Source organism: Epinephelus lanceolatus, chromosome 11 (assembly GCF_041903045.1).
Source record: "Epinephelus lanceolatus isolate andai-2023 chromosome 11, ASM4190304v1, whole genome shotgun sequence".
In the NCBI taxonomy this organism is placed as follows: domain Eukaryota; kingdom Metazoa; phylum Chordata; class Actinopteri; order Perciformes; family Serranidae; genus Epinephelus; species Epinephelus lanceolatus.
Window position 1 is genome coordinate 12,306,500 of NC_135744.1, and position 21,001 is coordinate 12,327,500.

Consider the following 21,001-nt stretch of genomic DNA (forward strand, 5'->3'; position numbering starts at 1 on the left):
AATTCATAATACAAAGATTCAATAGTTTTTTAGACATCTCCTTTATAATGGTATTTTTTAGGAAAAATGCCTTTTGGGTCACTGGGGATTTTTTTTTTCTTGGTGCAGTACCATGAGTGACCACCAGTGATGCCGTATCCAGCTCTCTTCAAGGTATGCTATGCAGGATTTGTTGTTTACTGTTTGTAAACTCTTGCCATCAGTCACGTAGACACAAAAACATGAGACAGGTTGAAAAATACCAAAGTTTCCCCTGAGCGGAATATGCTAAATTTGGAAAAATGCCTAATTACGTATATATTTAAACATAATGTGCTGTTAACATGAGCTGTATCAAATTCAGAATATTGTCAAATTTGGAACATTAGTGTGTATGTAAACATACTCAATGTCTCCTCCACACATACTTCTTTGCTATTGGCCAGTCAAAGTTCACCAAAGTTGAACTCCAACATGAATATTAATGTAGGATGTACGGGAATGTAGGAAACAAGAAGATACAGCCTGTCTCCAAATAAATAGATCGCTGATGACTGAGAGGGATTACGTTTGTATGAATCTATATTTAGTTTTTTGGGTTTGCTTTTTTAGGAAAATTCTGCATATTATACCTTTAATACATCCATAATGTCGTAGTAAACACTGAAGAGCCAGTGCTCTGGAGAGTTGGACACTCACACGGTCCTGACATTACTACTGTGGGTAATAAGGCCTTTATAAAGATCATTGGTATCATTTCATTTACAAAGGTATAAGAATTAATTTGAATTAAGACTGGGAACAAAGGAGTGTGTTTTTTGACACTTTATATCCTAGTTGGCTTCACTTCATTCTTGTGGGCTTCATCGAAGATGTGCAAGACTAACAGACAATTTCCATGACAAGGTTAAATAGGGTTGGAGGTAAACAAAAATGAACTGCTGTAAACAAACCATCCACCCTCCTAAAGCGCTGCTACAACAGTCACGTTCTCTAAGCCGGTCTGAGTCCAGCGGGATCCCTCTTTTTCACTTCTGATTGTTTAACAGCGCAGATTTAAGGGTATGTTCACTTCCACGGTCCAGCCCAGAGGAAGCTACAGAGGGGACCTAACAGGGTGGAGAGCAGGAGCGCTGTTGTTTTTAAATCCCACTCCACCCAGTAACAGTTGCAGCAGGAGTAGATCCTCTTCCATAAAGTCTTGCAGCCGTTAGTTCTTTATGGCACAAAAGAAATAAACATATCTAACAAGGTGTAACAGCAGATCCCAGGACCAGAGCTGAGTTATGTGACCGCCCATCCAGCATATTCAGGTTTTTACTTCAGCCGAGGGGAAGGTGACCACTTCTGTTTCTCTTCCTGTTGCTTGGCGTCAGTTGTTATGGCAACAGGAGTAGAAATATGAGTCCTTCTTCTGGCCCAGGTCCACGCCTGTTTCCTCTGCTGAGACACAGGAAGAGACTTTATGTTCAAGATCTACATATGTACTTAGAACAGCTTTGGGATCATTTCAGGAGGTGGAGGAAAATCTGGCCCCTTAGATACTCAAGTTATTTTTCATGAACACATTATTTGGATTTAACAAATGAGATATAATGTAGTGACCATAGACTGTAAATACAGATGGACGATGCGTCTCCACTTCTCCCACTGTAGAAAAATTAAGCCAAAATATCCCCGACACCACTGCTGTTGTCTTGGGCTGGCAACATATTTTGGAGCCAGAGTCTGCGCAGCACAGATCGAGTTCCTGTCCATTCACCCATCTGACCAATCACGAGCAGCACCACTGATAGCGAGCACACCGATTGGCACACACAACTGTCAATATCCACTAACATGGAGAGGGCGGGGCTTATGACCATTACTGCAGCCACCCACAAGGGGGCGATCAGGATGATCACTTTCAGGGAGCTGTCATGTCATCCACCTTTTATATACAGTCTATAGTGGTAACCTTTAGAGGTGCTGGTAGGAAAATTTCGTTACCTTTGGGGAGAGCCAGGGCAGCTGTTGCCCGTTCCCAGGCTTTATGCTATGCTAAGCTTAACACCAAGCTTGATTTTTAAAATACAGATTTAAGAGAGATATCGGCAACAAATTAAATAAGTGTATTTCCCAAAATGTTAAAAAATATTCTATATTATAGCTCTGAAGTAGGAATTTCTTCATTCTGGTGTTCCCCAGGGATCAAGTTTAGGACTGCTGCTTTTTTCTGTGTATAAGCTGCAACTGGGCCACACTCTGTACAGTATTTTATTTCTAATTCTATGTTATATCACCGTACTATACTATATTTTATCGTCTCGTCTCGTCGCCCTCCGCTTATCCGGGTCCGGGTTGCGGGGGCAGCAGCCTCAGCAAAGAAGCCCAGACAGTCCTCTCCCCAGCCAACTCCGTCAGCTCTTCTAAGGGAACCCCGAGGCGTTCCCAGGCCAGCCGGGCGATGTAATCCCTCCAGCGTGTCCTGGGGCGGCCCCGAGGTCTCTTCCCTGTTGGACATGCCCGAAATACCTCCCAAGGGAGGCATCTGGGAGGCATCCTTACCAGATGCCCGAACCACCTCAACTGGCTCCTCTCAATGTGGAGGAGCAGCGGCTCTACTCCGAGTCCCTTCCGGATGTCCGAGCTCCTCACCCTATCTCTAAGGCTGAGCCCAGCCACCCTGCGGAGGAAACTCATTTCGGCCGCTTGTACTCGCGATCTCGTTCTTTCGGTCACTACCCAGAGCTCATGACCATAGGTGAGGGTTGGAACGTAGATCAACCGGTAAATCGAGAGCTTCGCTTTCTGGCTAAGCTCCCTTTTCACCACAACGGACCGGTTAAGCGTCCGCATCACTGCTGACGTCGCACCAATCCGCCTGTCAATCTCCCGCTCCATCCTACCCTCACTCGTGAACAAGATCCCGAGGTACTTAAACTCCTCCACCTGAGGCAGGACCTCCCCCCCGACCTGGAGTGGGCAATCCACCCTTTTCCGGCTGAGGACCATGGCCTCAGATTTGGAGGTGCTTATTCTCATCCCAGCCGCTTCACACTTGGCTGCGAACCGTCCCAGCGAGAGCTGGAGGTCACTGTTCGATGGAACTAGGAGGACCACGTCATCCGCAAATAGCAGGGACGAGATCCTCCTGTCACCAAACCAGACACCCTCCACCCCTCGGCTGCGCCTAGAAATTCTGTCCATAAAAGTTATGAACAGAACCGGTGACAAAGGGCAGCCCTGGCGGAGTCCAACCCTCACCAGGAACAGGTCCGACTTACTGCCAGCCACGCGAACCAGACTCGTGCTCCTTCGGTACAGGGACTGGATGGCCCTTAGCAAAGGGCCACCAACCCCATACTCCTGGAGCACCCCCCACAGGATGCCCCTGGGGACACGGTCATAAGCCTTCTCCAAATCCACAAAACACATGTGGACTGGTTGGGTGAACTCCCATGCCCCCTCCAGCACCCTGGCGAGGGTAAAGAGCTGGTCCACGGTTCCGCGTCCAGGACGAAAACCACATTGCTCCTCCTCAATCCAAGGTTCAACTATCGACTGGACCCTCTCCTCCAGCACCCTGGCGTAGACCTTACCGGGTAGGCTGAGGAGTGTGATCCCCCTGTAGTTGGAACACACCCTCTGGTCCCCTTTCTTGAAGATGGGGACCACCACCCCGGTCTGCCACTCCAGAGGCACTGCCCCCGATGTCCACGCAATGTTGCAGAGGCGTGTCAGCCAGAACAGCCCTACAACATCCAGAGCTTTGAGATATCCAGGGCGAATCTCATCCAACCCCGGGGCCCCGCTGCCGCGCAGTTCCTTCACTACCTCAGCGACTTCTGCCCCCGAAATTGGACGACCCGCCCCTGAGACCCCCGGCTCTGTTTCCTCACTATATTTTATGTTTTCTTTATTTACCTTTTGTACACATTTTTTACATTTTTCATTGAGGATTCAGCACCCATTCATACCTCTGAGGGTTGAGCGTGTTTGTTTGGACTTTTGAATGTTTTCTTTATTGGCACATTTTGCCTTATTAGGGTCCGGGCAGCTAAGCTGCCAGGACACTATAGTAATCCTAGTTATTCTTCTTCTTTCTTCTTCCGAGGAAATCATACTTCCCATGGGTGCCAGATATCCTCAGCGCTAAACTCAAGCCAATAGTCCTGATGGTGGCGCTACAGCAAGCGTCTAAAGTTCAAAACTCTGAAAATTCATAACAAATCAACCATACGTGCTACAACTTCACAGCTTTCATCAAACTGTAGCCCCAATACTTTTTTTAACAAAACTTTTGTACATTTAAGCCTATTAAAAATTATTAAGTTCATCACTGTTTTTTTTTTTCCAAAAAAATGTAAAACTTCTTAAACCTATCTCCTCCCACAATTTTTGCTCAATTGATACCAAACTTGCTACAGAGCAAACTGTCTTCAGACTGTCTACTACTTTTCTCAGATTTTTGATTTATCAAAAATTGACCCTACAGTGCATCAAAATGTTTGACTGTAAACTAGGGATGTCCAGACTGCATGGAAAAATGCCGATCCAAGAATTCCGATCCAGTTTTTCATGGCGTCTGATCTAGGTTTTCCGGCCAGCCCAGCACTCCGCGATTCAAGCAGTCTATTCCAGTGATCCGCTCCAGCACTATCAATCCACCAGGCCAGCATGCAGACACACAGGAAACAGCAGCACCAGGCTGGCACTGACACTAAAGAATAACTGAAAAGAAAAGGCTGCATTGTTTGTTAAATGTCAACAATGTCTTGTGGTGTTAATCTTTTTTTTATTTATTAATCTTTTTTTTATTTATTAGGGGGCCAAAGCACAAGTGTGTGGAGTCTTGCTGCTATTTTAATTTCAATGTTAGACATTTTAAAGATTTCTTGTGTTGATTTATTTTCTATTTATTAAGGGGCCAAAGCAGCCAAAGCAAACCAGCTATATTTTTTATTTAATGTTAATGTTCAAGTTTAAAGTTTGTTTATTTAACCCTGTTAACAATAAACAGGTCAGATTCTCATACCAACTGTTGTGGATCATTAAGTTGTTCTTGTTAGAGTAATATTGCTTGATCAAACCTTTTCTAACATGACTGACAACAAAATAAGTGAATATGTATAATATGCGCTTGGATCGGACTGGTATCGGTAAAAACTCAAGGCTGCAATATCGGTATCGGATCGTAAGTGAAAAAGCTGGATCGGGACATCCCTACTGTAAACGGTACTGGAAACATATACATGCAAATTCTTGCTAAATAAATCTTCAATGTTCATGAAAAAAAAAGACAAAATTCTAGAGTCATGGTAGATGATGTGTGGCAAATTTCAGAATTTTATATCAAAAACTGAATTTTTGACAGCATTTTGAATTTTGCTCTAATGTGAACAATTGGAGTCAATGTAAAAATGGCAATTTTAAACATCAGTTTTTCACTTAGGGAGCAAATCAATCATTGTTACAAACAAATTACCAACATCTCCATGCTGTTGAGATGCAATATGTGTATTTTCAGATTTTTGTTTCGATAACTGAATTTTTTTACAGTGGTTTGAAATCTGCTTTTCCATGCATGGACGGCTGCTAAACCTGCACGTCTGGCTTAGTCAATTTGTGAAGCTACACATGAATTGTCACTGACTAATTAGCTCAGTGAGATAGAAATTGATTCTTAGTCTCAGAGGTTGTGAGTTCAAGCCTCAGCTGATGCAATTCCTAAATGTCTTCCAATTCTTCTGCTTGTTGCTCAGAATTGCCTAAAAATGCCTGGACCCGACCCATCGCTGCGCAGCAGCTATAATTTTACACCTTACATTCCATTGGTGGAAGTACTTCTTTAAGTCAAGATGAAACAGCATTTCGTGAGTATCCAGTTTCAGTATTGTGACATATTTCCGAGTAAACAAGGACAGGCAGGCAGGATGTGACTTTGTAAGGAATTTGATTTGATCTTTCAAAAGACACCATGTCAAAACAGTCATTACAGTGAGGGACCCGACAGTGTAGCACTGACAGGATTATAATATCAGTCAGGAAGAGGGAGACGAAGTCTATTGCATGCTTTATGTAATGTTAGTTGCTGAAGATGTCCACTCTAAAATGCCTTACGCATACCATAAAACATTTATATTTTATCTTGCTAGACTTGCCCGGTGTTTTTTAAACATATCAGCTTTAAACTCTATTCAAACATAATGTCAGTTAGCCGGCACATGTGGAGGGAGAGGGAGAGGCAGAGCACGGAGAGAAAATGAGGGGACGTACGAGATATTTAACAAATGTCACACATCAACACATAGTAGAGCTACGTTGCGCCGACAGCAACAGAAAATATATTTACCGTTATGTTACATTATGTGGAAGGTTATCCACGTGGAAGATTACTGCAACAATTTCATTAAACGCAACAAACTTCCATGACTTTTCCAAAACTTTTAATTATTTTTATTAATTCCATGACATTTCCAGGCCTGGAAAATGTGACTGTAAAGTTCCATGACTTTTCCAGGTTTTCCATCACTGTGGGAACCCTGCACTCTATGTAACCAAGGGCTGAAACACTAACAAAATGCCAGTAGCTAGCCCAAAACATTAGAACATTAGTACTCGTCTTTGTAGCATGTAGTGTGGCTTATTTTTCAGCCAATTCAGCATGTTGAATCAGCTGCATGTGAATTAAACGCTCACCTGTCATATACTGGAAGGCAGTGCTGTTGTAATCCTCGGCAACTTTCTGGAACAACTCATCTGTCGAGTAGAAACATAACGAGGCCTGTCAGTTTCCATCAGGTCATTCACAACCACAGCTCCACTCACAGTCATGATACCAGTTTTATAACAAGCAATAACTGCACAAAGGCTGGTTTCAAACATGCAGTGTGTTCAGTCAGAGATGCCCCAAACCCAATATTCTTATGGCATACTGTATTAAATCATGTTCACACACAAAAAAAAAATACTGCAGAAAAGTGCGGTGTAATTTGACATTTTTATAAACTGCCTGTGTTGAAACACTGAAAGGAAAAAAATCATTGTACATTTTAAAAGAGACAAAATTTTAAAGAACCGCAAAAAAAAAAAAAAAAAAAATTTCTGGACCTTTTTCTGGGCCCCCCTAATATAATGGTAGGGGAAACACTGCTAGATTTCCCATTTGGACCTTTAACCTGTTGTAGCCTTTAAAATACTCTGATAGTGTTCAATTCAGACTCAAGAGCTTTATCAGACAGGAGACGGACATTAAATTTGCTTCACATTTACATAACGAGACATTTGCCTAAAAGAAGCTGAATTCAAATGAGGTACAGCTGCTTTTCTAGTTTTAATGCCTCAGATGTTAACCTGAATGCAGATTTTTAAAAATGCAAAGAAAGTGGTCTGATTGTTGTTGTGGTTGTAAGAGAAAACCGCGTGAATTGACCATCCTCAATTTATGAAGCTTTGTGTGTTAGAGGTGACGACTGAGGCTGCTCTCAGACCTAGAGTCGTCTCCTTTGGTCTGAATCAGGGACTCATGTTGTTCCAAAGTTGTACAATTGCCTAGAGTTGGTTCGTGTTCTCACGGCAGCATTTACAAGCGGACCAGATCAAATGCCTTTTCTGAGAAAGCTGCTCTTGATTGGTCAGAATTTCCATGTGGGAAAAATTCAGGAAGTAAAGCAAACGTTGAAGAAGAGTACACTTGCAAGATAAATGTGACACTTTCTAATGTCACAATGGAGGGACAACTACGCAGGTTGATTTTAGCGCTGCTCATCGTGGACTATATTGCTGTCATTGTTCATTTGAGTCAAACCATACAGTTTGAAAACGAGGCGCGGCTCCAACTAGAAAACAATGTTTTGATGCATTGGATGTGCTGAATGTGCATATTAAGGCAGTACAGGAGGAGGTGCACATTAATAATCCTCCAGAACTGTAACATGCTCATGTTTAACCCAAACAATGTGTCATGTGACTGCAGTTGGTTCAGATCCAGGTCGCAACACGTTCTCACCGCACACGAACCGCACCAGAGTTCGTTTATAACCAGACTGAGACCACCTCTTGAAGAAGGTCTCAGTCTGGTTGTTTTGGTGCACACCTGAGTGCGATTGCTGTGTTCACACCTGCCCAAACGAACCGCACTGAGGGGGCAAACCAACTTAAGTTTGATTGAACCGAACCAAACAGGGCAGGTTTTACAGCACCATGAGTGATACATTTATCACAGCTTTCTAAAGGCAGTGAAACAACTGATCATTCTTGTGTTTCAGTTTTACTTTTCTGCAGAACAGCAGCAGCCACTCAACAGTGTTTCCTGAAGTATTAACTGTATCTGCTGCGTCCTGTTGGATGTTCTCTGACTATAATCGAGTGTCTTTACGCACTTCAGAAGTTGCCCAGATTTTTCAATATCAGAGTCCTGAGGAAACCCACTTCCTCATTGACAAACAGGAGCAAATACAGCTGTGATTGGAGCCAGCCACTGATGTTAAATGTGTCTGCAGATGACTGGAGGTGTGACTCACCCACGTTGTTTCCTGTTTTACTGGAGGTCTCGAAATGCTGCGCATGAATCTCTGTGGAAGCAAACCATAATATGGAGGTTAAATGTCAGTCAGACGGTGGCACACAGATGCTGACAGGGATCAAACGTTTCCTAATATCCTTTGACCACATTCTGGATGTTTACAAGCGTTTCAGTAATCTCATTATTTCCTAGTCTGGGCAGTCACCTAATAGCAGAAATGTTCATGGAAATGTAAATCCTGGTTTCCCCTTTTTTTCCAGGTTAAAGGATTAACTCTGCTGACAGCTAGAATGTAAAGCTTTAAACTTGTTTCTTAAACAGAGTTTCTGCAGGGTTCGCCAGGTTCAGGCTCAGACTTTTTAAGACCGTCTTAATGCCAGAAATGAGGGAACATTTGTACAAGAATTAGGTCATTCCAGGAAAACTTTTCAGAACTTCCTCTCAGCAGTAGAACACTTATTCCTGATATTATAATTCATTAAATTAAAGCTCCCTGGACCCAGATAAGTGGCAGAACCTGGATGGATGAACCACTTAAAGATTAATTTATTAAGTTATTTATTTTGCTCAAATTCGAAACGTAAGCTTCCACCATTATTATCAGTCAGAATGACCCTTAACCCTTTGAAACCTGGATCGACATCAGTTTTCTTGTGCTGCATTCAGACACCTTTTACAAGCATTTAAACCTTTGAAATCTGAGAAAATCGGTTTGATTTTTTTGTTTTTTGAAAACATGGGGGGGAAAATGACAATGAGCAAAAAACTTATAAAAGCTGACAAGAAAATAAAATGAAAATCAGTTATCAAAAATAAACAAACTGTTGGAGAGTTGGCTTGTTTACAGCATATCCACAACAACGCACAGAGCCAACTGTAAATGGACAAGAGGCTGTGTGTCGCAAACTGCTGCAAAAACCCCACTTGAGACACATATATCAAATAACCTGAATACATGTCTAAATAATGGTTTTAAAACCTGAATAGTAACGGCATCCTTAAAGAAAGATGCTGCATTTGGAAAAAGGCCTAGTTTGGAAAATCTAAACAAAATATGCTAAGTGATCCACATAAAATTCAGACTAATAGAGGATTATTGGTGTGCATGTAGACGCACCCACTGTGGCAGCAGCACAGCAGGATGAATGGCTCAGAGAAAACTTTTTCCACGGCTGAACGATGGTTGTAAGTAGCAAACACGTGCGCAGTAAGAATACAGAGCTCGATGAGCTGTAGTTCAGCCGCCTTCATCAGACACAGTCACAGTTGGTGGTGTGACATACGCTGCCCGACAGTGAACCAACTGTCTCGTAACAAAAAGCGGACTCTTGTCACACCACAACCTGCGACACTTCTGAGGAGGGAGTCACGACCACAGCTGAAACTGTCAAAGTCAACAAGCACATACTTTTGACTGTCAGTAAGAGAAAGATTTGGAAATTTAATTTGCCCTTTACAGACTCTGTTAATCCAGTATCTACAAATACTTAAAAAGTGAAGCAAAATATTAAAAGGATAGTTGTATGAGGTACTTATCCACAAACAGTAGATGTCAGTAAAAATGCTCCCAGTTTGGAGAAGCAGGCTGGAGATGGAAGCTAGGTAACATACTGCTGTGGATTGGTCAACAATAAAACGTATTACATCCACTTAAAAAAAAGTCCCACCTAAAAACATGTTGATCACTTGAAGTGTTTGCTCTATTGTGAGTATTTTATTCTTTACTTTTCCTGTCAGACAGCCTGCTCCAATGGGGAAGCCATTAATGACTTCAGATTCCCAACAATGGTCTTGTCAAATCCACCAGACTCCATTGACAAAACCACTAATTTTACTTCACTGAACACAGGAGCTGCTGGTCTACTGCTGCTTGGATCAGATAGTTAGTTTGTGTTATTGTGTGACTTTGGTGAATCCAAACTAATACCTTTAAAACACCAAAGTCACACAATAACACAACTCTTCAAGGCAGCAGTAGACCAGCAGCTCCTGTGTTCAGATATGTTAAATCACTGTTTTTCTCAATGGAGTCTGGCTTCGAAGAGAGAGATTTAACAGCTTCATTTTCCAGCTGGAAATCTCTGACATGAAGGTAAAGCTGAGAGAATATTCTAAATATAGTGTACACATAACTGACATAGATTTTTTTAGGTGTGACTTTATTTAGGTGTCTAAAATATGTTTTGTTGTTGACCCCTCCACAGCAGTGCATTGCTTAGCTTCCATGTCGGACTCACTGGAGGTATGTCAGCTGACATCTACTGTATGTAATACTATATATATACACTATACTGTCTGTGGACAAGTACCCCATACAACGCAACCTCAAAAAAACTGAACTATCCCTTTAAAATGAATCAAGTTTAGAGCATAAACAAGTTGATTGACTGAAAATTAATAGGTTACTACTTTGGTTTTTATTTGTTTCTGTAACTTTTGAGCAAAAAAAAAAATGCATATATATTCAGTTTTCAGCTTCTTTAATATGAATATATGCTGATTTTTAGTCTTCTGTGATATTAAACTAAATATGTTTGGATTTTGGACAGTTGGTTGAACTGTGTCGACCCCTTTTAAAACTATTTTCTGATGTTTTACAGCTGCACCATCACTTAAACTATAAGAAAATAATCAACAAATATATAGCAATAATAGTGAAAATTACCATTAGTTGCAGCCCTCATACATTTTTTATCGTTTATAAACTAAATCAAAGGATCAGATATGTTATGAATTAAATCACTAACCAGTTTCTTACATATTTTATATACAAATTAGTGCACATACACAAATATGACACCAAAATAACCACATCATTCTGCTGGTCATGCGTCTTAATGAAGGCTGCATGACTGAAGTGTACCGAGTTAATTACACACAGTTCTGTCCAGGTAAGAGCACCAGTGTGACCAGTGTAGTGACCAGTATAGTGACCAATGAGAGAGGCAGGTTAATGACACAGAGACTTAAATTACCGTCAGCAAAGTCCTGAGCATCGTGGTAGTCGATCTGGCGCAGGCTCCGATCTCCTTCAATCAGGTCGCTCTTCGTTCCACACAGGTAGATCTTACAGTGCTGCAGAACACGACACAGCGTTGGTGAGTTCAGAGGTTCAACATGTCACTTTGAATTTTATAACTTCAAGTGGCTCACGACTGACTTTGTATTTCTGACGTGACTGTAATCACAGACAGACGACCACTTAGACACAGCTCTTAAGTCATCAGTCATCCATCTTAGTAAGTTCATTAAACTAAAACTAAACAAGGTATGAAAAACATCTTTAGTTAAATGAAATAGAAAATAAAAAATAGACTAACTGAAACAGTATTGTGTTCAAACTAAAATAAATACATGAACAATTTGGTCAAATTTGTCAACCCAACAAGTGTGAAGAGATGTCGGTGCAGATTGTGGACTGAGACTGGGACGTCTGCACGATTGTTTTACCCACTCTGGACTTCTTACATATACCCCCCCTGTTATGATTAAAAACTAAAACTAATACATTTTTAAATAAAAGCTAAACTGAAAAGAGCAAACCCACTCTGGCAACTAAACTAAATAGAAAACAAAAATTTAAAACAAACTGAAAATAAAAACTAATGCAAAATATAAAACTATAATAATAAAGACATCGCATGTCTGATCAGATTGATAAATGTGATCCTTATTTTTTTTAACAGATATTTCCTGGTTTAAATCAAACTTTTAATTTTAGACTGCATTTTATTAAGATTTGAGAATTTTTGCTTCTTTAATTAATTAATTCAGAATTTTGTAGAGAAAAAAAGTGTTCATAATTTTTACTTTTTATTGATAAATGACCATTTTGGTATCAGTGCACCAAAACAGTGTAAACAGTCACATACTTTCACTGCTCCTGCATTTTTTACCACAGCTTTACGTGTATATATAAGGATGGTGCAGAGTAACTGTCCTGTAAAACAGAAACCATATCCAGCTCTGTCACACTGAACTTTCGACGAGAAACGCTCTCTTACTTCTTCGCAGTTCTGCAGCTCCTTCACCCAGAACCGAGCTCGCTGGAAGCTGCTGCTGTCGGTCAGATCTGAAAGTCAAAATGAGACATCAACACAACCCTGTGTACAAGGAGAGCGATATCAAAACAGACACCAGGATCCACAACCAATCAACCAGCTCATATTATTTCAGTGAATTTTCACAAAGTTAAATGAAAGAAATATAAAAGTTAAACATTAAAACAAAGACAACAGAAACAAACTGATCAAATCTGCAGAAAGAAGATGGAAGGTAAAAGAGAAGCAGATTTTAAGATGTTAACGTGACAGCAGTGAGTCATCTGCAGGAAATACCATCAGCTGTTTCCTAAAAAAAAAAAGAGAAACAGACATAAACAGCATGTTGTTTGTGTCACGCCGACCCTGTAAGTCTTATCATACTGTGATTATCTTCGTATCCACATCCTGCTGCTGATCGCTCTGATTCTCGTCCTCTCAGTTTTCTCCTCTCTCGACTCACTGCCCTTTTCCATATCTCCACTCAGTTACAGGGACTCTCCTTGCTTGTACACCCAGACTCTCAGCACTGATGTAATGTGAGAACGTACCGCACAGTGCAGCATCAGATGAGCTCAGCACTCCTCTAATGACCCACTGTCACGCTCCAAACTCTGTTTATTGGAATGGATTTTAAACTCAAAGTTATTTACAGTTAGTTTTCCACACACAGCAGTGATCCTGGAGTCGTCAGTGTTCAGTTTAGGTCTCTTTTCTTCAGTAGGTTTGCATTTATGCTACCACCACTTAAGGCGTGGTCACATTACATTTCTGTGCTACGAATATTCGCTCTGTTTCCCTTTCTGCTGAGGCCCAAATGATGGACGAATCCGAGCATGCCTTTCCTGTTTTGGTGCAATCTCCAGCATGCTCCCAATCAGTCGGTCAATCCATCATTTATTTGTCACATCTGTCCTTCAACTTGTGTAATTTAGTCCTTGTTGCCTCTTCGTATCTTGTTGGCTGCTGCTTTATAATTGTCCCTGTATCCAGACTGGCTGCAGTGTGTTTGATAATCTGTTGTTTGAATGTGCTCCAGACTGGAGGCATGCGTCACAGTTTGTATACATATCTTGACCTCAACAAGGTGGCCACATGGTTGCTCCTCCCCAACGCAGTGCTAGTTCCACAGGTGCCATCTTTTCCTCAATGTTTACTGATGTTAACATTTGAAAACCTCAACCTAGTCAGCGAGCAGAAGTCGGCAGGAGTTGAGTTTATAGACTGGTGAGTTGATTTTCTCCCAAAAAAAAACTGACTTGCAGTTACCACCACCACCACTGTCCCAACATCAACCAGAAGAAGCATCATCACCACCCTCAACGTAGACGTAAGAGCATATATTTAGCACAGGTTTAGCGGAGCCGACAGAGAGGCGACCGGAAACGAGTTCTGTGATCACGCTTATGAATATTTAATTATTACCTGCACCAGAAACATGACATCACAGCTCACTTTTGGGGCTGTTAGTCGACCAATTTCTTAGAACGGAAATGTGACTGTAACCTGAGAGTGGCAGAAGCTGAGCTGGACGTGTTTTAACTCAGGTTGGTCCTGTGTAGTCGGGCGAAAAATAGATCTTAATAAAATCTAAGAGGAAATCTATGTTTAATTTTCATGGGCGAGACTTGATGAAAATGTTTGTGGTGGACTATCGGTCACTGAAAGCCGAGAGCAGCTGTGCTTGTAATTATCTTCAAATGCCACATTAGCGTCAGGCTGGTAAACTCCAGTAAATAGTCTGCACCAGGATGTTTCGGTTGGTGCGAGTTGTGAGCTGTAATTCAGCAGTAAATAATCAGCCATGTGTGTCTGACTGTGGATGGTGAAGCTGCTGAATGGATTTGTGGAGTTTGTTAGTTGCAGCAGTGGCTGTTAGCAGTTAGCTCCGCTCGCAGCCAGCGGCCGCTGGACTTCACAGCTTCACCCCGCAGGACTCCACTCAGTCTGGACTGGAGAAGGTTTCTGGGTTGATGGTGTTTGACAGGCGGGTAGGAGGCTCAGTTATCTGTGCTGTAAGTAAACAGTCTGAATTCAGATCAGTTTTCTCTGACAGAGATGAAAGTTTAGTTTGAATCACCAACTCTGCGAGAGGACACCAGTTTAAACCTCCAGACTAACATGTTGCAGATGAAGAAAGTTATGTTTCTGCTTCTTAACAGTCAGATGGATAAGTCAGTTTACAATGAACCTGTGGACAAATCCTAGTTGTCTCACATTAGTTATTTGTTGAGAGCATAAATAGAGAGATGTCGAGCTTTTCAAATGATGATCAGTAAGCGTGTGCTCGTAAATCAGCCCTTAAACCTGTCAAACACTGCTGGAGACATGACACACACTATTTTATACAACCTGTCACCTTGATTCTGATTTATGAGACATGAATTAGCCTCACTGGATTAGTTTAAAGAGAAAGAACAGAAAACATGTTGACTAAAACTATGACGGATAAAAACGACTAAAATGTGACTAAAACTAAAAAACACTTTGATCTCAAGACTAAATCTAAAATAGCCGTCAAAATACAGAAGTACCACCTGCAGCTTTAAAGTTGTGTCACAAATCCGAAGTGACTCAAAGCTTGAGGCCGTGTTAGCATGAGGAAACAGAGTTAAGAGAGCGGCATCTCTGCACCAAAACCCCCAGTTATAAAATGTAACTGCCAGCCCAAACCAGATCAGCTTCACCTGAAATAGTATCAGCAGCACAGTGCTCAGTTCCCCACTGAACACACCACAGACAGTAACACTGTGCATTCAGTTCTGTTTGCTCTGAGGTTGATTTAGAAACACATCCAGCTGTTGTTGCCCAAGAACTAAACACACCTCCAGCGCAGCCACCAGAGGTTAAAGTTACGACACCTGAGAGTTCACTGTAACGTGATTAGGAACACTTTAGATTTACCGTAGCAGACGATGGCGGCGCGTGCTCCTCTGTAGTAGATTCTGCTCATGGCTTCGTAGCGCTCTGATCCAGCCGTGTCCTGAGGGAGACAGAGAGGAGAGAAAAAACTGAGCTCCAGCTTCCTGTTGAACGTGCGTGTAATGTCTCTGTACACAGTCGACATTCCTACAACCCCCATGCAGGTTGTAAGAGCTGTGTAATCCCCCCCCACTGTGACACGCTCTGCAGCTCCCAGCTCATTTCCACATAAACCTCAGCTGTTTCTCCTGGCTTTATTATTATTATTATTATTATTATTATTATTATTATCATTATTTCCTCAAACTAAAATAAATACCTTATTTCTCACACTAACATTTAATATCGTATAAAAAGATCTTTATTAATTGTTTAAATTAGATTCCAAGTTTATACAATCAGATTTTCTAACCTAGTCTCAAAATCACATTTTCTCTAATAATAATCCTGAATCCTACCAATTACAGAAAACTTAACTTAAAAAACAAACAGCAAATATATAAATAAATGTGGCCCTGTCAGCAGGATCAGTACTGGGAGCTCTCAGTTTATGTGCATGGCTGAGGAGCATCAGTTTGTGCAGCAGTGGTGTTGCACGGATCGGCGTGCACACTAGACACACCGAGGGGCTCAGCCCACTCTGCTGAACCTGTCGTACATGAGACCACAGACTATTCTAATAGGAAATAAGGAAGAGAAGAAGGAGAGGTGGTGCGAGGAAATGCATCAGCCCTTAGCGTGTAATAAATCTCTTGATATTAATAAAATATAAAATATGAAATATAACATGTTATATTTGTTAACAATAGAAATTCAGGTTTTTAAAATCGGGCTGAAAACAACTGCTGTGGATTGGCTCAGGTCAAACGTGGACAGATACTCTGTTTGTTCATGTCAGGTTGGGCCTGATATTTTGGGCTTGATCAGAGCTCTGACCTGAATCTCTGACTGTGTTCAAGTTGCATTGTGGGTAATGTAGGCACTAGGTTTTGAAAGAAGAATGCATAGAATAAAAAAAGACAATGTGTCTGGTGCTGCTGCATCAACGTTGATCTAGAGTCTGATAATGTTAAAGGGGTGGAACACTAAATCAGATCTCACCTCACTAGAGCTGAAACTGATGCAGTAAAATGACTCAAGTTCATATCAGGCGGCCTCTGACTCACCCATATTCCCAGAGTAATCACCTTCTCTCCCACCTGGATTGGTTTGGCAACAAAAGCAGCACCGATAGTCTGTTGGGAAGACAAAACAGTCGCAGTCAAGCATCAGACACTCACAGACTGAACTTCAGTGTCGGTTAATCTGTTGATTACTTTCTTAATTGGTCTTTAAAATGTCAGGAAATGCTCAAAACTGTCGATCAGTGTGTTCATGGGTCAAAGATCACGTCCTCAAATGTCTTGTTTGTTTTGTCCACAACCCAAAGACACTTCAGTTTACTGTCACAGAGGAAAGAAACCAGAAAATATTCACATTTAAGAAGCTGCAATCAGAGAAATGTGACTTTGTTTTGTTAAAATAAAATTCAAACCAATTTAACTATTATCAAATTAGTTGGCCGTTAATTTATTAGTGACAACTTACTGATTATTTTGGGGACGGTGTGTCAGTGTGTGAAGTCACATTTTACTGCTAAATACACGGCAATACATAAATGCTGTGAATGTTCAAACTCGTCTTATTATTCTATATATTTCGTATTTTTTCATTTTCATAGCATGAGATGATTTCCAGTTTTAAAGCCTGTTGTGACCTGTTGTCTTTTGGGAAAGGGTTTGTACGGTTTGATCCACAAGTGTTTGTAATGGTCCTTGTTTTTATAATGACAATAGTCCTCAGCAGGACGACTGTGTCTGTCTTTTACGCTTGAACACTGTCTGTTCAGAATACATGAATAGAAATGTTTTCACTTTATGCATATTTTTTATCCCAGCTGTACCGAACTGGCACTGAGCCGTGACTTTCCAGAGCCGCTGTATCGCTCTATGCATCATGGTGTTTTCTTAAACAGGACACGAGACAGGCATGTCACAACAGCTTCCACATTAACCCTTCAAACTCTGTGATAGAAACAGTCTGCTATGGCTACATTGGTATTTTTGCTTAGTGTGATGTCATTTCTTGGAGTATCATCAAATGCTTCATGTCCCTAAAATCTGACCAACCTGAGCTAAAAGTTTATAGAAGACAATAAACTGTATTAAACTGCAAAAAATATGAAATGATGAAAGTTTGAAAATTTTGTCATAACAAAACAGAAATTAGACTTTTTCTTTTTTTTCAAAGCACCCCAGACATCCCTCTCCCCAGTAACACTTTCCAGCTCCTCCTAGAGGACCCAGAGGAGTTCCGAGGCCAGATAAGATATATAATCCCTCCAGTGTGTTCTGGGTCTGCCCCGGGGCCTCCTACCAGTGGGATGTGCCTGGGACACCTTCAGCGGCAGGCGCCCAGGAGGATCCTGATCAGATGTTGAACCACCTCAACTGAGCCCTTTTCACGCAAAGGAGCAGCAGCTCTACTCTGAGCTCCCTCCAGATGTCCGAGCTCCTCCCCCTATCTCTAAGGCTGAGCCCAGCCACCCTACAGAGGAAACTCATTTCGGCCCTTTGTGTCTGTGAAATCATTCTTTCGCTCACTACCCAGAGCTCATGACCATAGGTGAGGGTTGGGGCGTAGATGGACCAGTAGATCGAAAGCTTTGCCTTCCTGCTCAGCTCCCTCTTCACCACGACGGTCCAGCACAGCGGCTGCATCACTGCAGATGCCGCGCCAAACTGCCGATGATGACGGGGAAGACAGAAACAGTAGCTTTCTGTTGCAAAAAGAATAAATGCTCTAACTATTATAGTTCTTATTTGGATCTATTCAAACAGGATCATGTTAACAACAATCTCCTGCAGCCGTCTGCGGAATGCCTGTTTTTAAAGGGTTAATATGTAAGAATCTTAATAACATGCTTGTCCAATGCAAAATGTGCTCAAAGAAGCAAAGCGAAACATCTCTGCATCAGTTTGTATCAGTGCTTTAATGCTTTGAGACGACCACAGACTTGAGCCTGATGACCACGACCTCCCCAGGGCCAAGTATAAAAGTAATGCCTTTCATTAGTGACATGGAAATGGAAGCAGATCAGCAGACACTCACGTTCTGGTACGGGCCGACCAAGAAGCGATGGTGGACATATCTCTCCACCAGGCTGGTCTTCCCCACACTCTCCTTTCCCAGCATCACCACTTTAGCATCCACACGCATTGCACTCATGGTAACAGGGTGTGGAGAAGCCCGGGACGAGACCGCAGCACAGCAAATAGGAGGAAGAGGAGGAGGCTGGGGGTTGATGTACAAGTGTGCTGTGTGCTGAAGAGACAGGATGCACAACAGATGAGTGCCAACAGTAAGGTGTCAGAAATACAACTTACATCCATTTAAAACAATAACAAACGTGGTTTTTGAGAGAGAAATAATTACCAAACTTTTCTGAATCACAAATATTTTTACTTCCTCTCATCTGATGTGTTAGTTAAGTCTGTAGTTTGGAGATAAATTTGTCTCAATATTACTATTTATCTGTAAATATAAAACACCTTCCACAAATACAAAACAAAATTGTAAAATCAAAAAACTATTTTGTAAATATAAAACGGATTTGCAAATATGCAAATTTGCAAAAATATATATTAAAAAAATCTGTGAATATATTGAATTCATTTACAAATAAATTTAAAAAAGCATTTGTGAATTTCTTAACATTTAAAACTTTCGATATTACAGATACAGATATTTGTGAATCCAGTTTTTGTTTGTTCATCTTAGTTTTACGCTTGAAGATTTATATTTTATGCACCGTCAAATATATTGCTGAGTTCTTTCTGTGTCTTGTATTTGCGGATCTTTTTTATATTTGTAAAATATTTTTGTGTGCTTATAAATCTTTTTTTTTTTTTTTTGTATTTGTGGAAGGTGTTTTACATTTACAGATGACACATTGACACACAGGTTGTGGATCTGTTCACACAAATAATACTGAGACAAACTGCAGTCACCTTCATAAAGAGTCTCTCCATCACATTATTAGGATTCCATTCTTATGACATGAAAGTGAAACTGCAACTGCCACATTATCTCTTCCTCCAAGTTTACATAAGCACTGCCAGTAAAGATAGAAATAATAGCACAGCTGTCACAAGTTACCAGAGTCCAAATGTAAATAGCTACACTCCAAAAAACCGAAAGTATTCACATTAAATAGATAAGAACAGTGGTGGAAGAAGTACTCATACAGTGGTGTTGTTAGTCCCGCATCTGAGGCGTCAGCCCCAAAATGTTTCATGAATCGCCCCCAGCTGTATATATATATATTTTTAAACACGAATAGACCTAATAATAATAATAATAATAATAATAATAATAATAATAAACCCCACCCTAGGTGTAATAATGGGCCATTTCATTCATGCATTAAAGCCCTCAACAATTATTTGATATTGCTGATTACAAACACAAGTTTTGGGTCGTTTGTGTCATTGAGTAGTGAGATCACATTCAAGAGAGAGAAAGCGCGCTGGAAACGACTTAAAAGTTACAGCTGGTAAAAGTGGCGCTCATTTTAAATGCTTTATATACTGATGAGTAGTTAAAAACAAGGTTCCCACCATTATTCAATGACAACATTTGAAAACTTTTCCATATATATATATATATATATATATATATATATATATATATATATATATATATATATATATATATATCCTGTTTCAAGATTTACCCTGTTAGAAAAGTTGATGGTTATCACACCGTGTACATTTGCTTATCTATGATATTGGGGGGAAAAAGCAACTTGACGGAGAGTCTCTCCTTTTTTTGAGTTAGTTTTAAAGGAAAGACTTTTTACACAAAGTTCCAGTAACAAAATGGTTTCGAGTTTCAATTTATTCGACCAACAATGAGCCTTCGATTTTCATTCCTTTAAAGTTCATTCTGACTGATAATAATAGGAATTCTGTGTATTTTGACACCATCTTCTTTATTCATTTGTTGTATTTATGACCCATTGGTGCCTTTTAATTATTATTTATTAATATTTATTTCTCTTTGTGTCCTGATTGGTGGAGACTTGAGCACTTTTATTTTATTCAATTTTATTTTTATCACGTTTTAATGTGTATTGTTTTTATTTCTCAGCCTGTTTTTACTTTGTTTCATGTTACATTGTTTTGTCATTTGTCTGTTGAGTGGATGTCACTATCTTGCTGCAAAACAAATCTACCTACGAGTATAAATAAAGTAACCTGAGCCTTTTCTGAATCACAAATATTTTTACTTCCTCTCATCTGATGTGTTAGTTAAGTCTGTAGTTTGGAGATAAATTTGTCTCAATATTACTATTTATCTGTAAATATAAAACACCTTCCACAAATACAAAACAAAATTGTAAAATCAAAAAACTATTTTGTAAATATAAAACGGATTTGCAAATATGCAAATTTGCAAAAATATATATTAAAAAAATCTGTGAATATATTGAATTCATTTACAAATAAATTTA

The 21,001-nt window shown here is 40.5% G+C and overlaps 1 protein-coding gene across 2 annotated transcripts in view; it reads right to left on the reverse strand.

Moving 5' to 3' along the window:
• Positions 1–578: 578 nt before the first annotated feature.
• rab24 (RAB24, member RAS oncogene family) overlaps positions 579–21,001 on the reverse strand; it is a 23,386-nt gene continuing 2,963 nt past the window's right edge. Inside the window, exons 2-9 of one of the 2 annotated variants that reach the window (XM_078172267.1) lie at positions 18,598–18,810; positions 16,614–16,682; positions 15,430–15,508; positions 12,490–12,557; positions 11,461–11,560; positions 8,484–8,534; positions 6,661–6,720; positions 579–1,419 (exon numbers count right to left, since the gene is read on the reverse strand). In XM_078172267.1, coding sequence (XP_078028393.1) covers positions 1,352–1,419; positions 6,661–6,720; positions 8,484–8,534; positions 11,461–11,560; positions 12,490–12,557; positions 15,430–15,508; positions 16,614–16,682; positions 18,598–18,714 — 612 coding nt within the window. In that variant the 5' untranslated portion in view covers positions 18,715–18,810 and the 3' untranslated portion in view covers positions 579–1,351. Of the gene's footprint in view, positions 1,423–6,660; positions 6,721–8,483; positions 8,535–11,460; positions 11,561–12,489; positions 12,558–15,429; positions 15,509–16,613; positions 16,683–18,597; positions 18,811–21,001 lie in introns of both variants that reach the window. The other variant, XM_033651428.2, reaches the window with a different exon arrangement.